We start from the raw sequence: 15,572 nt of genomic DNA, 5'->3' as shown, positions 1-15,572 counted from the left end.
TTGAGAATTTCTGTCTCTAGCTAAAAGTGCTAAAGTTTTTCTTCAAATTGATTGATTGATGTAAGGCATATAACCTGAAATAATTCAAGTGATTTGTAACAGCTGATGGATTTTTGCTATTGTTATCCTATCAACAAATTTAACAATTAGATGACTTTCTATTTGATGAACTGGTGGAGTTTTATAGTGTTCTATTGCTGCTATTCGTGTTTAACACAAATATGTGTTTGTTGTTGTGCAGTATTTTACTTGCCCAGAAAAACACTTTGCAAAAAAATAAAGCGCATTGGTGAAATTATTAAGCTATACCTTACTGTTTGCCACACAAAAAGGAATATGATTTTCTTATGCCTTTGATTAACTTATAATATCACAAGTGGAGAGAATGCGAGAGAGAAAGCAAAGAAAATGTCACATTGTTATCAGACATTTATTATATAACAGTAAACCGCATTGCAATATATATAAAATAGTCATTGAGGGGGTAACCGTTTGGAAATCTCTTAATAAGATAGATGATGTATATGTCACCTTGTTTTATGTGCTCGACAATCAAAATATTAGAAACAGCTCCCAATGTAACGCAGTGCAGTGCTTCAAACACCATCAACATATAATCACATAAACATCACTCTCACAGTGTCACTCAAAACTGCACATACGTATCTTAATAATAGTAATAATCTTAACAAAGGCAGAATTTTGTATCGCTTCGTACCCAATGTTGTGGCCCAATACAATTAAATTGCTTCAGTGCAAAAATAAATTGATTAGCACATCAAAATAGTCAACACTAAGTGTGGCATTTGTTGGATTGAGGATAAAATGGTCCCTTTTCCCCGCTGAAGGATAAACACATTGGTCAAATAATTGTGTGTAATGAGGCCTCTGAAAGCATTGTTTACCTCCTAGTTGTGTGCAGAAGCTCGTCCTGTAAGCGACGGCTCGCAGGCCCAGCGGGAGGCTCACTTTGGATGAATAGAGACATCCCAAATAGCCTTTCAGTCCACTGGACCTGTCGGCAGCATGTCTGTCCCACAAAACACCTCCCCTCACAGCCTTCAACTCACTTGGAATTGTTCTCCATGCAAAGAAAATCTACTGCATTTATTTATTTATTCCAAGTACCCTTTCTTCTAGGGCTGGCCAATGGAACTGTTACAATGCAAGTTGGCAATTATAAGATGGTAACATTTGCTGCTTTCTTTTGAGTGGAAAAAAAACTCCACGTTGCATGGGTGGGGAGCTTGACAAAATAAACAGATTTTATTTATTTATTTGTTTTAGACGACCACTATCATGTAGAGAACGCAGGAAATGCTATGTTAACTACCCGATTCATCTTATGTTGTGCCTGGCGGGTGTTTCAACCTTGTTGCTAGTTTTTGTATATTTGACATTTTCTTCTGCATCAGCTATGAGGAAGAATACTTTAATTGAAAAAATCCCAAGTTCAGTTAATCAGTGAATTAAAAAAATACCTATAATTTTTAGTTTCAACATATTTTTTGTTCTCTTGGAATTTCTGTTTATTATGATTCTTCTGACGAATGAAAGGCCTCTTGGGGCCCTCAGCATGCAGCCTGAATGCTCACCAAAGCCTTTGAATCCTGGTGAGGGGTCAGAACACAACACCCCCAAAAATTACTTATGTAGCACGCCATGGAACATTAATAAAGAAAAAATAGGCCCCGACACCAATTTCGCCGTTCTACGTGAAATCGGGTGGATGTCATCATAACAGCATATAACAAAAATTCTTAAGGACCCATGCACGAAATTGAATGGGTAATCGTCCATTTTTTGCGTTTATTTATGTACGCCATATTGTTTCAGTTCCAGCTTTAAAATACACGATCAATAAAGTTGAATTGGTTTGTGTCAAATTTGTGGGTAAATTGGGTAATCATCCTATATTTAGGTTCACTTGTACAGGCTTTCTGAAACATTTTCATTTGGTGGTGTGTCATGTACCTTATGTAAAATATTAGCTTTTGCTCACTTAGGGTTGAGAAATAGGGCTTGACAAATTGCCGATGCTGAATGGTGAAAGTTTTTGGGCTTAGGTCATCAAACTTAAAGTGAGGGTTTTTATTGATTTATTTGTTTGTTCATGAAATGCTGTAAGAAATAGCCATCGCTGACATGAGGTGATTGTTCCTTAAACCGTAAACTTGTTGAAACTAAATCAATAGCCGACTCGTGCAATCCATTTTGCCTCAATTGCTTTCCAGGCTCGATTAGTCAACGTCGACCACATTCTTAAAAAAATCAATCAATCAACTACTGGATTACTATGCCCATCCCTAACTCTTATTGTATATCAGAGCATCTTTTAACCTAATTTATATATTGCATAAATTAACAAATCCGCAATGCCCATACCCCACTCGCTGTGCATTTTAAACATGTGACTAGCAATGAGATCAAGAAATGGATGAGATTTAAATGCATCTCATGCGGGTAAATCAGGCAGTCGTATTCGAGTTGGCTATTCATGATCACATGGCCCACGGAGGTGCATTAATACCAAGTCAGAACAAGGTCTTGGCTGTTCCGTTTCGCCACCTGAATCACAATTTCTCTCTCTGCTGGATTTGAATGGAGCTTAGGACATTTTGGTGACTTTGTATGTTTCTAGTTATTAATATCCTACTTAAAATAAATACATCAATACAAATTTTTTAAAACGATTTAAACCATTTGTTTCTCAAGAGAAAAGATCAACCCCTGAGGAGCTACCCAAAGGCTACAAACCTCCAAAATAGGGACAAAGCACAAGTGAGTAAGAATACAAGAACTGTATCAAAAATTCTTACACACACACAATCATTTAACACACAGGCATACGACACAAAGGGCTGTTATTTGACTGCCATGAATGCGGTGTAACGCGCGGTCTAAATGTGCATGAAGGCATGTTAGAACGGGTTCCACAGCAAGCCGGCATATTTTAAAAAGCACATGCACAAAAATTGGGATACGCTAGCATTGCCACATATGCCGTCTAGAAACTAGCACAGAATTTAAATATCCATTCGGCAATTTGCACACACACAAAGAAAATATTGGTCCATTTTGACAAAAATTGTTAACACCTGTCCATTTATTATAGACAAGCTGAAGTTCCATCCATTCATATGCAACGAGGACATGAAAGCCTCCCCATTCACAAAAATGCCATTGAAATAGAATGCAGAAATCTGTCCCTTTATCTTCACGGACACCATTTCACATGTACCGTTAATATCAATTTATCGACTCACAAACAATGTGAACTTCACTTGGTCATTTCAAACACCTAATGTAAACAAACAGGCACAAGGAAAATATGATGAAGTTACTGTATGACAGTTCCCCATTCTTGAATGTTCCCCCCCTGCAGCCTCAGCACACATAAAAGGCTTGCACCGTCTCCACACACTAACGACTGCAGCAGTGAGGAAGCGGTCGCTCCATGCCGCTGCAAAGCATCTCATCTCAGCTGGAAGCGCCCGAGCGCCTGTGTTTCCCTTATCAACCCTCTGCGGGCGAGAGCTCATCGAGGCGCAGCAGTGAGATGAGCAACCACCTTCTTCTTCTCTCGGCTGTGACTCCCGGAGAGAGCGCAAGCCGGTGGATGCACGCAACTCAAGACAGGCACACAGACCCACGGCCTCACCTCAAGGGCATAAGTAGAAAGGGTTTGAAGTTTTTAATACTTGAACAAATCTACTTTAACAGGCAAAAGTTGAAAGTCACCCATCCACAGGTTTTGTGTAAACACTTCACGAATGGCTTAGTGGGAGTGTGGTCGTCTCCCAACCCCAATGGTTGGAGGTTCAATCCCCGGCCCTTGTGACCTTGTCGAAGTGTCCTTGAGCAACTCACTTGCTCCTGATGCTGCGTAGGTAAATGAGGAAACAGTGTAAAGCGCTTGGAGTACCAAAGGTAGAAAAGCGCTATATAAGTGACAGCCCATTTCCTAATTGCTTGCAGGGGTGGCAGTGGAAGCAAGTGATCTCTTTCGATGAACTACGGTGCGTCAATATTTGTCTGTCCACTCCCATACGTGGAAAACTATTTCTATCTTTCTCGTCGCATAACACACAAACCGCAAGAGCAGTCGGTCCATTCACAGACACAAACGCCACAAACATCCGTCTGTCGATTCACAGGCACGTTGTATGAAAGTCAGTCCGAGCAGGGCACATCGTCCCTCGATGATGCACCTCGCCGTACAAGCTCACACAAAAGAAATGTCAACAAGTGAAACACACGACGCTGCAATTACTCATGTCATGTTGACACCGTCATTATCAGTGTTTTGATTGCATAAACCCAAATAACAAGGGATGAGTTACACACAAAGCTATTCTCCGCAGTAAAGCAGATAAGACTTTCACTTCTCTGTCGTCATCACTACAAATAAGATGCCGGAGCCCACGCAAAAGCACTTTTCTGAATTTCATTAAAGAAAGCAGTCAAAAGTTCCACTTGATATTCAAATAAAAACAGCACATTCCACATCAGACGCTACGCCACCATGGTTTGGCTGAAGGCTCCTTCTTGCAGCATGCCCCAAATACATGTGAATTTCATTTGGGGTTATTCTTCACAAACCCAGTTCACATACAGTAGGTCGACACGAAATTTATGCTGACAAACTTCGCTGCGACTATGTGCGAGCATCTGTAAAGATATTTCCGATCTACACACAGCTGCATTGCTCAATTAAAACTACTCATGTCCACCATGCTGCCTAAAAAAAAAAATCCTTTGGGGAGAAAGCACCTATTTGCCACCAAGTTGTATTCCGCACACGCGTAGGTCTCATCTTTTGCCGCAATTTGGATTCGGTTTGATATATGTGTCAAGTTGATAATCTGTCTCCTCCCCATTTTCCTACAGTCAATAAACCGACAAGCTTGTGTCATCACCACAGCATGACTGCTTCTTTATTTTGCTCTACTCTACCACAAATTTGGCCATCGTATTGACTCCGGGGCGGTTTTGTCTCGTGGTGTTCTGTAGTCTAACCGAGACTTAACCTGCCCCATGCAAAAGTGTGTTATGCCACTTTGTGAAGACAAATTACGGTGCACAAGCAGGTGGTAGTCAAATGCAAAAGGTGAGAGGGACCACCATGCCAACAATACCCACCACACACTTAAAAGCACTTCAATTTTTTTTCCTCAGCATGTGTGTTTGATCAATTAAGAATGTCTGTGGTCTCACAGGGCAACACAAAATATTTTGCATCTCTTTTCAGCCCAAATGAGTGACAGTCAGGTTACAACATTTCAGTATATGCGAATGATTGGCAATTTGTTCAGGGTAAAATCAGCTGCAATAGGCTTCAGTTAACCCACGACCCAAAACTGGATAAGTGCTATAAAACTAATCATATCATCCGATTTTCTAGACAAGCAAGGATTTCAGCAGATCTCCATTTTAGTGAGCGTGGATTGACTCTGTCTTTGCATATCAGAGGGGGTGGGGGGGAGTTCGGCTTTTTGTGGCAATTGCGACGCATTCCGTGATCGAGCTTCGACATGTTTTTTTTTCCTCGTGCATTCCAGGAAACATGTGGATAAAACCACAAATGCAGTACACTGCTGAAATTGGAGAGTTACGTTTATCATCCCAACACACACAAAACAGGTACAAATTAGTGTATTAACTGTACAACTGTTATGCTTTTTCTTTGGCTACTTTGTGACGGCCCCGCAGACTCTGACACATAAAACTAGTACTGTACATGCTCCTTTTGTCACGGTTGATCAGTGCAATATGGATCAAGCAACAGGTCATTAAATAAAGTGCGAACTGCATTCTATGTAAATGTACGCCTAGATAAATTGTCTCTATTTTACCCTTACAGTCACAGGGGTTACGTTTTTTTTTTTTGCTACTTGGATGACAGTTCAGTCATTTTCAAACAGCCGTATTGTCAGCCGTTTAAGAGCGTTTTGACTTTGCCTTCAAGGCCCGCAGTATATTGTGTTCTGTGGAAATATAAGCAAGGAACCTACTGAAAGAAAGAATGAACTATCTTCTTTCACCAGTTTCAATCTCGAAACCTCACAACAGTGAGGCACACCTGCTATTGACAAGTGTTGCCCCCAATAAATAGCATGCATCACAAATTTTTTTTTACGTAAGAAAAATTCTGAAATAGAAATAAAACATCACAGCGTCAGATACGGCCATCCATCTATTTTTTATAGCACTTGTCCTAATTAGGGTTGTGGGCAGCTGAACCAACTTTGGGAAAAAGGAAGACCACACCGTGCATTGCTCGCCAACCAAACGCTGAATATATTATTAATCATTCCATATTTTATAGCACTTATCTTGTTCAGGGTCTCTTAGGCCGGGGTCCTATTGCAGACTTTTGGTAAGAGGTAGGCTATACCCTAGACTAGTTTGCCAGTAAATCACAGAGCACACACAAAAAAACAACAACACCATGTACAGTCATATAATCACCCATTCGGAAGTGAACCCATTCCGCCTGTACAGAGATCAAGCATATGAACCACAGTGCTGACAGTGAGTATAAAAAAAAAATAAAATAAAATTACATGTTGTCATTTTTACACAAATTTGGAAGAAAATGTGGCTCGGTTCACACATATGCTTCAACATTCTGATGGTTTGTATGTACGTGAATATCTCTATGTGCCATGCGATTGATTGGTGTACGTCTGTCTCACCAAGTCAGCTGGGATCGGCTCCAGCTCACCCACCAACCTAGTTAGGACAAGCATTTCGGGATGGATGTTTTTTCTCTGGACAGTAACAACAAGCAACTCTCTCATAGCTCATGTAATATCACTCCACAAACTGCCTGAAGTGTCCGTCACAAAGCACAGAGTCAGCAAGGCAGCCGAGAGGCCAGGCGGCCCGAGTTTGCACGCAAGCAACCTGACGTGCAATCACACACGCGAACACCTTGACAGGGCATGCTTACCCCCACATGCATGCAACGTGTCCCCCCGTCACTCTGCAGGCCACTCGCAAAGTGGACAAAAGCTGGCGCGGTCCACTTGCCCCTCACGGCCGGTCGCTGATTTTCGTACGCGTGCAGCTTGTTCATCGGGTCTCATCCTTTAATCTGCCCACCGTAAGCTATTACAGTCGAGGTGGAGGGCTGAGGGCTGAGCCTGGCCAAGTGCCTGCCTGTCATAGGCGCAGGTCCTGGCGGAGTTAACCTGGATCAATACCGCACACGCAACATGACGCAAACACTCAAACTTCCTTTTTCGCTCTGTCATTTGTGTATTTGTGTACCATTTCGATATATCAGCTATCTTTGAGTATACGTTCATTTTCAAGGGTTCAATATTATTTAGACAATGACATTCTTCACTACGGTATCATTTTGCATTCATACACGGCTACAACAGGTTTGAAATAACCCAAATTCTCATTAAAGCTGAAAGATTGCTCTTTAATCAAGTGGTTTCCCCCAAAATATTGCAATTACAGTTAAGGGATGACTGTACATCCATTTAATGCAGAGTTGAGTTCAAAATTGTCCACAATATTTGTCAAATGGTAATGTCTGTGTAGTACTTTACGTAATATGTAAGTTCAAGAAAATAATATAATGGGTAATATGTGTAAAAACCACAACAACAAAAAAGATTGCCAGTACACAGATTTTTTTTCCTTCAGAACTCACAATTTGAAATACAAAATCACATTCCAAGGAAAATACATATCTATAGCATATGCATGATTAAAATCCTCCTCATTTGCAGCACTGGTAGATATTTAAGTACTGTACGGTATTTGCTTCAAAATATATTTTAAATCATACTAACCTTTTGATTTTGATTTTACCAGCACATCATTTTTTGTAGAAAACTGCAATTGTGCGACACCCACTAGTCACAACATCAGGATCAGTGTTGTTTTCAAACCTTCAGTTTTTCCAAACATAATAATGCTGCAGTTTTGATTTGATACTGAGGTATTGATTTTAACAGTGATTTAATTGTGGGTGCAGTTTGCAATTTTGAGTTGCATAACACTAAGAGGTGTTTCTTCAGCTCATGTACATTGCTCAATTTGTTTCCATTTGAACCTAATGAAGTGTCTTGTGAGTACAGATTAAATTCATGGAAAGAAAAGAAGTGTCAAGTTGCAGTCTTGCGTGTGTCCGTTTTCATCTGATTTTTGGTGGCATGTCGAACGTTACAAAAAAAGATGGATTTAGCCCAGAGTTCGGTCTGGCAGGCTGGTAGTACATTGGTTGTATTTTTTATGGATCTTACAATGAGAGAGTGATTATTGGATCACCTTAGGAACCGCAAGCCTGACAAATACTTCACTCGCACCCAATTAACCAATTGACTTGTCACTTCAAGGGCTATGCTGCACCAGTTTATAATAAATTGCCGTGTAATAACGCTTCTCATTAAAATGACACTCAGTCAATTTTTTATTTGTGAAACTAATAGAGTAACACCACAAATGTGTTTTTGTTTGGATTTTTGTTGTGATAACACAAAAGTAGGGTACCAGTGAGGACTGAAGAGGAGACACGTAATGATAACCAAAGAACACGGGGGGGAAAGTGTGACATGGCTAAATATGGCGAAAGCAACAAAACAGCCAAATACCATTTTTTGGAGGACTTGTCCACATTAGGGTGGCTCTCAAGCTGACTTTGGGCAAGAGACAGGTACACATTCACGCTCACATTCATATTGACACCAATGCGCAATCTAGAGTATTCCTGAAAGGTTCTGAGGGAACCTTTTAGTCAGTTTCGTTTTACACTATGCTTGATAATGTTAATAGATTCATGAAAATATTGCTTGTACGGTAGTGTTTATAATGGCGAGGGTTTGACCCTGTCTAATCCTGCTGACAACAGTCAACTAGTAATGAAATAACATTATTAAATAGTGATGTGCCCGCTATTTAAAAATACAGCTTACAGTTTTGATCATATGAACCGATTGTTCCAATTCTTCTTGAGGACAACATTGTTTTGCAAATGATGGATGACGATAAAGGCCGGCGCGTTTTAATTCACGGCCACGTTGCCATTGATTGATGGTCGTGAATCAGCAAATGAAATGCACCAGCTTCTTGCATTTACAGATCAATAACAATGCGCTGTTTCCTTGGCGTGAGAGTGTACCAACATCTTTTGTCATCAACACGGGGGTGAGGGGAGGTTGGTAGCATTCAAAGTTTTACAAGATGGCTCGTGGGAAAACAAACTGGATTGACGAGTGTCGGGTCAAAAGGAACAATGTGGAAACCCGAAACATCCAACCAGAGAATGCGGTGCTTAACTCTATCCTGATGGAAAGTACATTTTTAGTGCTTCAACTAGAATGTGATTGACTGACACTGGACTAGATACATATTTGAATTTTACCTTTTACCTGTGGTGTACATTAAGTCACACTTTTTTGGTCGGCATTTGCACACAAGTTTTCATCAGACCGTTGAATTCAAATGGCTTTTTCGTTGTTGGTGCGAGACAGATCAGGAATGCGAGCCCTCTCAGGAATGTGGACGACAAGGATGACTCAATGATTGATTACTCCAAAGTGATGACAGGGATTTAAGAATCATTTGCATCAGATTGTCAACCTCGCCGTGTGCCACATGCAATGGCGACTTTTCATTTAATAATCTGAGGTGAAGGGAATCCTGTCCAAGGTGGGCCTAACAGACACTTTAAATGGTCTATTTTTTTTTTCTTACACTTTGAGACTATGCTGCCAGTAAAGTAATCTGAGCAAAGTCATTCTACAGGCACATGCAGATTACACACAGGAAGAAGGGAGCCGTCATTAAAACCTTGAACCTCGGAAATGTGAGCCAAACAACAGCTCGTCCACCGTGCTGCAAAATAAAATGTACCGAAGTTATTAAATGGTAATGCAGCTATAATCAAACAATGTGTTGTTCCCAATCGCCTTGACTGGCGGTCAGATCAGGTTGTCGTCAGCCTTTCGTCCAGTCAGCTGGAAGAGGATCCAACCCCTGCTGTGACTCTGAACAGGATAAATCAGTGGCTCAAAAAAAAAAGGACCACCTAAAATAAATACTTCCCCGACAAACATCATAAAATCCAGCATTATGAGATTGATGACTCTTCTTGTGACGAAGGGCTTTACAAATAAACTTGACTTAACATTAAATACAACAGCATAGTAGGCCTAAGTGCTCATCAAAAATAAGACAAATATTTTACCCCTAGAATGTACATGGAATAGTATTGTACGACACTGTCACATTATGCGGTTTAAAAATTCACCCTGGGCTTAAATATCCATGCAGCCGTTTTCTGGAATGCAAATCCCCACAAGGGGAGCAGACAACCTGGAGCCTATCCAGTGTAAGTACCGTAAATGAATTTAAATAATGATTCAATCAGAACGCATTGCACAGAACGCTTAAATAAAAATGGACCTTAATAGATGTTAAAAAAATAAAAATTGTTCAAAGCGTTAAATGCAAATGCTTTGAACCTAAAATTTAAAAAGGGCAGACTCAGGCAGTAATTATATTGTAGACCACGAGAGAGCGTGTGTACCACTAGTGGGACTCATAAAACACAAGAGTCACTGGCATAACTGAGATACAAAAACGGATCATGGGTACTATAAAACACAATAAAAAATAATAGAAGTGTAGTTATGATGTGTAGAGAGAGAGAAATGGCCTGCATGCCAAAGATGAGGGCACATATACCATATCTTTCAGTCTTTTGGTGCGAATCATTGAATTGTTTCATACATAGGTACTTCTACTGTACTCTCGTTTTCCCCTATTTTTTTCAACCTTTAAGCTTACTTGAGGTAAAAGCTTAAAGGGGAAGACAACCCCAAAATGTTATTTACGATAATATATTCTATACAGCCCCACGAGTCCAAACACGGCATTCTGATTAATATTATGTTTGTGTAATTTCAATTAAGCAGCAAAATCCACCAGTTTTTGTCTATCTCAGGGAGCGGCCATTTTGCCACTTACTGTCTACTGAAAATGACATCACAGTTGCTCAGGCCTCAGGTAACGAACAAATCGTGACTCAGCTTCAAAAAACAGGTGAGCCTTGATTGGTTGTGGAAAGTGGAATCTAGATCCATATAGCAAGCACTTATGCAACTGGTGAAACTACATGTAAATTCACAGTTAAAATCAGATTTGGAGTATTAAATTATATGAACTACAAGTAAATATTGGAGGCCACCTTGATGTTCAAATGAAAAAATAAATAAGGGAGCTTTAGAAATATATTTAAAACCTTTAATAAAGGAAAGACGTCATCATGCTCCGCCCCAAAACGCTGGGACGTGTTGTGTCACGTGACTCAAAAGTGGCTCAAGTGGCATTATCTCTGCCAGACTTTAATCCGCTGGCTAAAATGGCTCTAAATCCTTCTCTTTAAAATGAGGCGGTGGGTTTAAGAAGGTAGCGGACTGGACATTGCTTGGGATTGTGTATAAATGTGTGTCCGTGTCAAGTGGACAGCGACAGATCTGAATCCCAATCGTCATTGAGCAATTAGGGACAATATTAGGTACACCTATGGAATGAGAGCCGATGGAAGAGTGTTTGTTTTTTTATATTTACACTCTTGTGAAGCTTGTGTGTATACTTGTTAAAGTCTCAATATAAAGTGAACATTGTCATCTTTGTGAAGTGAAGGCAGTTTTTTTTTCAGTTAATGGATTGTGCAGGTGTGTCTAATGGTTTTGCAGGTGTATCTATGTTAATCCATGCAGGCACTTCTTCGGTCAAGGAGCTTCATGGTAAAAAACGCTGAGGTGTTTCAGCACATCTGTGCGCACCTGCACAAAGGAACAAACTTGCATCATAGTAACAGAACTAATTATTCTATTTGTAGCCCCGAGTGGGCTTTAAAAACTCCCACTCCCCACAACAAACAAATCTGCAAGCATTTACAGACTGCCTTGCTTTCATCATCACTCTCTGGTCTTTTATTTATTTATTTATTTATTTATTTTTGGAACAAGCAGACTCAGTCGAAATAAATGGTCTAACCTGAAAACTTATTCTTGATGAGTGCAACAACTGACTGTGTGAAACTGAAAATGCTTTGTGGTCACAGCCTGGCGAGTCAAAATCTACATAAAATGTCCTCAAAAAATTTTTGTAGTCTAATAACATAGCCAATGACCAAAAATGTTGAAGAGATGTGCGAAAACTTTTCGTCTTCAACTTAGGTTTAAGTTTAATAATGAGGGTTTTTTTTATTTTTTATCCAAGGTGAAGAACATTCAGAAGCAGTTGAATAGACATTTTGTGTGGGAGAATAGGCTCGAGAGTGAAGTGTGCATTGAGAAAATTCTGTTAAAAATGAATAAATAAATAAAATAAATCAACTAGAAAGCGGATTTGAACATGGTAGAAAAAAATCATAGAGGAAGGAAAAAAGAAACTATCTTACCACACGCGATGCGCATATTAAACATTTGTGAAGCTTGGTGAAATCGGTTAGAAAATCTGTTTCTGGAAAAGAAGTTTGAAAAAAAACTGATAGAGTGACAACAAAAAAAAACATTTGAAAATATCCTACGCTTTAATCACATTGTAGTCGTATTTGAAGACGCACAAAAAATTGTATGAATCTGCATCTGAAAAGGGCATAAGCGACTGTGACCCTTGGCCCTCCCAAATGTGAGGTCATCACAGTCAAATATTCATATTTCAAATTATGTCCAATTTTTAGACACACCTTGATTTTCTTTAACTTACATGAAATAAATGTTGGTTTCCGGACTTTGGGAACTATATCGCTAAAGTTTCAATTTCCCTTTTTTATAATAGGTTTTATAATAAATCACCCCCCCCCCCCAAATTTGCTTAGCCTACGTAAAGCTGCAATTTGGAAAAGCAAATAGCACATCAGACAGAAAGAGAGAGAAATGCCAATTTCCTGCTTTGTAGCCTACCTAAGTAGTTAGCACCCTACCACTTACAGTATTTGATGTAAGAAAATGCGACGAAAGATGTGCTTAGTCTGCTGTCAATTGTGACGTCATTGGTGACTTTCTAGGCTGAGAGGGGGTGGGGGGAAAGACAAAGACACAGGTTAGGAAACCCCTCGCTTGACTCAAGCGTCGGCGGCTATTTGAGAACAAGCAAGTGTGTGTTAAAACATGAGTTTCCCTTGTGATGCGTCACCTTCGCTAGCTCTCGCTCTGCCTCAAGGGTGGTCGGTCTTTTTGAAGCTGATTCATAAAACAATATCTGCTGCAACATCAAAACAGCCGTGTCGCCCGGAGTCATTTCTTATACTTCTTGCCCAAAAGGAAAAAATAAATAAATAACAGAAGCTGTTATCTGTCTGAGATGAACTGCTGCCTCCTGCTCAGGGAACATTATAGAGCGGACACGTACTATTACACACACACACACACGCCGAATGTGTACTGCTGTTGAGGTACGGCAATAAGGAGTAAGCAGCTAAGAATAAACCTCCTGTCTCTGTTACACTATGCGATAGGGGAGGCTCACATTCAGCTTACAGTACATAGCATACAGTCGTACACTATTTACTGATGCACAGCTGGCCTCATTCAGCGCTGCCACGCTGTGCCAGGAAGAGGCAACATTGTTGGAAGGCAGCTGGAAGGGGGCAGGGCAGCGGTGTGCATGGCATTATCCACCTTATTCCTGAAGGCTTTGATGAAGAAACAATTATGGGTGCGATTTCCCGTAGGACTCCAGAAGTAGCAGTGAGCCATTTGTTACATTGGCGTTCGTTTCCATGAGCAGTTTATTTGAATTTTCTAAATTACCATAAGCCCACACAGCATTTAAAAATGTCTTGTGCAGCTTGGGAATTTATTGGCGGTTGCACTCACAAACAAAAGTTGAACCTCTGGGCTTGATATAAGAAAGGTTTGGCGGGGTCCTACATCTGCTTTAAGGTAAATTACGCCCAACCTCTTTACACAATGTGATGAACTGTATTATAGTAATACACCTCAGAGCTTTTGAGATTCCTCACTGTCTCATCATCTGAAGTGGGTTCAGAAAGTAGCTAATTATGTGATTGTACATTGTCGCTGGCCATTTTTTAATGTTATCCTCCGATCCCACAACATTAGTACAAAGTGAGATTTAACTGGTTTCTCTTATAAACTGCGACTACTAGCGTTCCCACATTGTTTCAATCTCCAACTGTCATAGAAAGTGGACTCACGCAACCAGTTACTATACAAAACGCCAGTTATGGTTCATAAAGGAAGGGGCGCTCATAATTCACGCAAAGGCTCATGGGGCGTAGGAATAAGGTTGGTATGCTGACACAAAACATGCACATATGGGGAAGAAGAGGATGAGGAGGAGGAGGAGGAAGAGGAGGAGGTGAATGCTGCAGTAAAAAGAGGGTGTAACCTTCCATGGAGAAGGCAGGGAGGTGAACGGTAGCTTCGTCATCAATGAAAATAACCCCCCCCCCCCTCACCCCCTATTTAAAATTGTGGGACTGCAAGAATATATGCATGGCTGTTTGATCATCAAATATTTACTGACATGCTGGACGTGCATGTTTTGGTGCAAACGCTTCACCTACATTTCAGGAAAAATGCGTACGTCTCTAAGGAAATATAGGATCATCCACGCGATGCACGGCATACACAATCCCTGTGAATCAAGTGACCCATTATCTAGCAATAGTCCACAATTCCATATGATCAGTCACATACAGTAGATTGAAAGAACAGTCCTCTTATATTAAGTCATTATTGCCAAATATCAAATGACACTTCAGCAGGAAGTTTAGGAAGGGACAGCGGCCAAGTCTGAGTCTTGAATAACCTTTTCTCTTTGGTGTATGGATACATGGATATTTGATATGTGTATGGCTAAACACACAGGGAATTAAGAGCTAATTTCACCATGTCAGATACAAGTTTCCACACCAAAACTACACTATTTGTGAAGTACAATCCATCAAATTTTGAAGACAATGTTCTGTACAACAAGGTATGAGCTAGTGAAGTGTAATGAAAAATAAATCTAGGAAATAAGAATTAACACATGCAAAATCACAGTGTATTCTTAATTTTGTTTTGTTTCCGTCACATTCATATCTGTGGATACGGTGTGGAGTCTATTAACCTGTTTACATTTTCATTCATGTGCAATTGTCAATACACCGCTGATAGTATTGCTGCAGTTTATTGCATTATCAATGGCTTTAATGGAGACATACTGTATGCTGCTGACTATTCTTGCTGCTGTTCACATTCAGGTCTAGAATCTATTTTTTTACATCCTGCTGTATCTCATTGCCTGATGTATATACTGCACATAAATGCTCCACCCGCAACAATAATAATATCATTTGAATGTCCGCCGTATTTTTTTTTCTCTCAATACAAAGCAATTATGCCACAGATATTGCAGGCTAACCATATTGACATAGCACATCGGTCATGTCAGCAGAATAGAGCGAGCTACAGGTTCCATCCGCACAGTGAATAGGTCTGCTTCAGTTGAGACGCAGAGTCGTAACAGCTGCCATTGACACCCGTTTAATATTACGTATTATAGTTGAACAGTAGAGAAAAACATCTCAT

At 40.1% G+C, this 15,572-nt stretch overlaps 1 protein-coding gene across 3 annotated transcripts in view; it reads right to left on the bottom strand.

Moving 5' to 3' along the window:
* igf2bp2a (insulin-like growth factor 2 mRNA binding protein 2a) overlaps positions 1–15,572 on the bottom strand; it is a 53,802-nt gene that overhangs the window by 26,184 nt on the left and 12,046 nt on the right. The window contains exon 1 of one of the 3 annotated variants that reach the window (XM_086124135.1): positions 6,956–7,083. The exons of the other annotated variants lie outside the window; for them this stretch is intronic. Coding sequence (XP_085980261.1) covers positions 6,956–6,963 — 8 coding nt within the window. The 5' untranslated portion in view covers positions 6,964–7,083. Of the gene's footprint in view, positions 1–6,955; positions 7,084–15,572 lie in introns of those variants that run through there. 3 annotated transcript variants of the gene reach the window in all.

The sequence above is a fragment of the Hippocampus guttulatus genome, chromosome 11 (assembly GCF_054856545.1).
Source record: "Hippocampus guttulatus isolate MCC_2025c chromosome 11, RoL_Hgut_1.0, whole genome shotgun sequence".
NCBI classification, from domain to species: domain Eukaryota; kingdom Metazoa; phylum Chordata; class Actinopteri; order Syngnathiformes; family Syngnathidae; genus Hippocampus; species Hippocampus guttulatus.
Note: the sequence above shows the minus strand (reverse complement) of the source record. Positions and strands in the feature narration are given on the sequence as shown.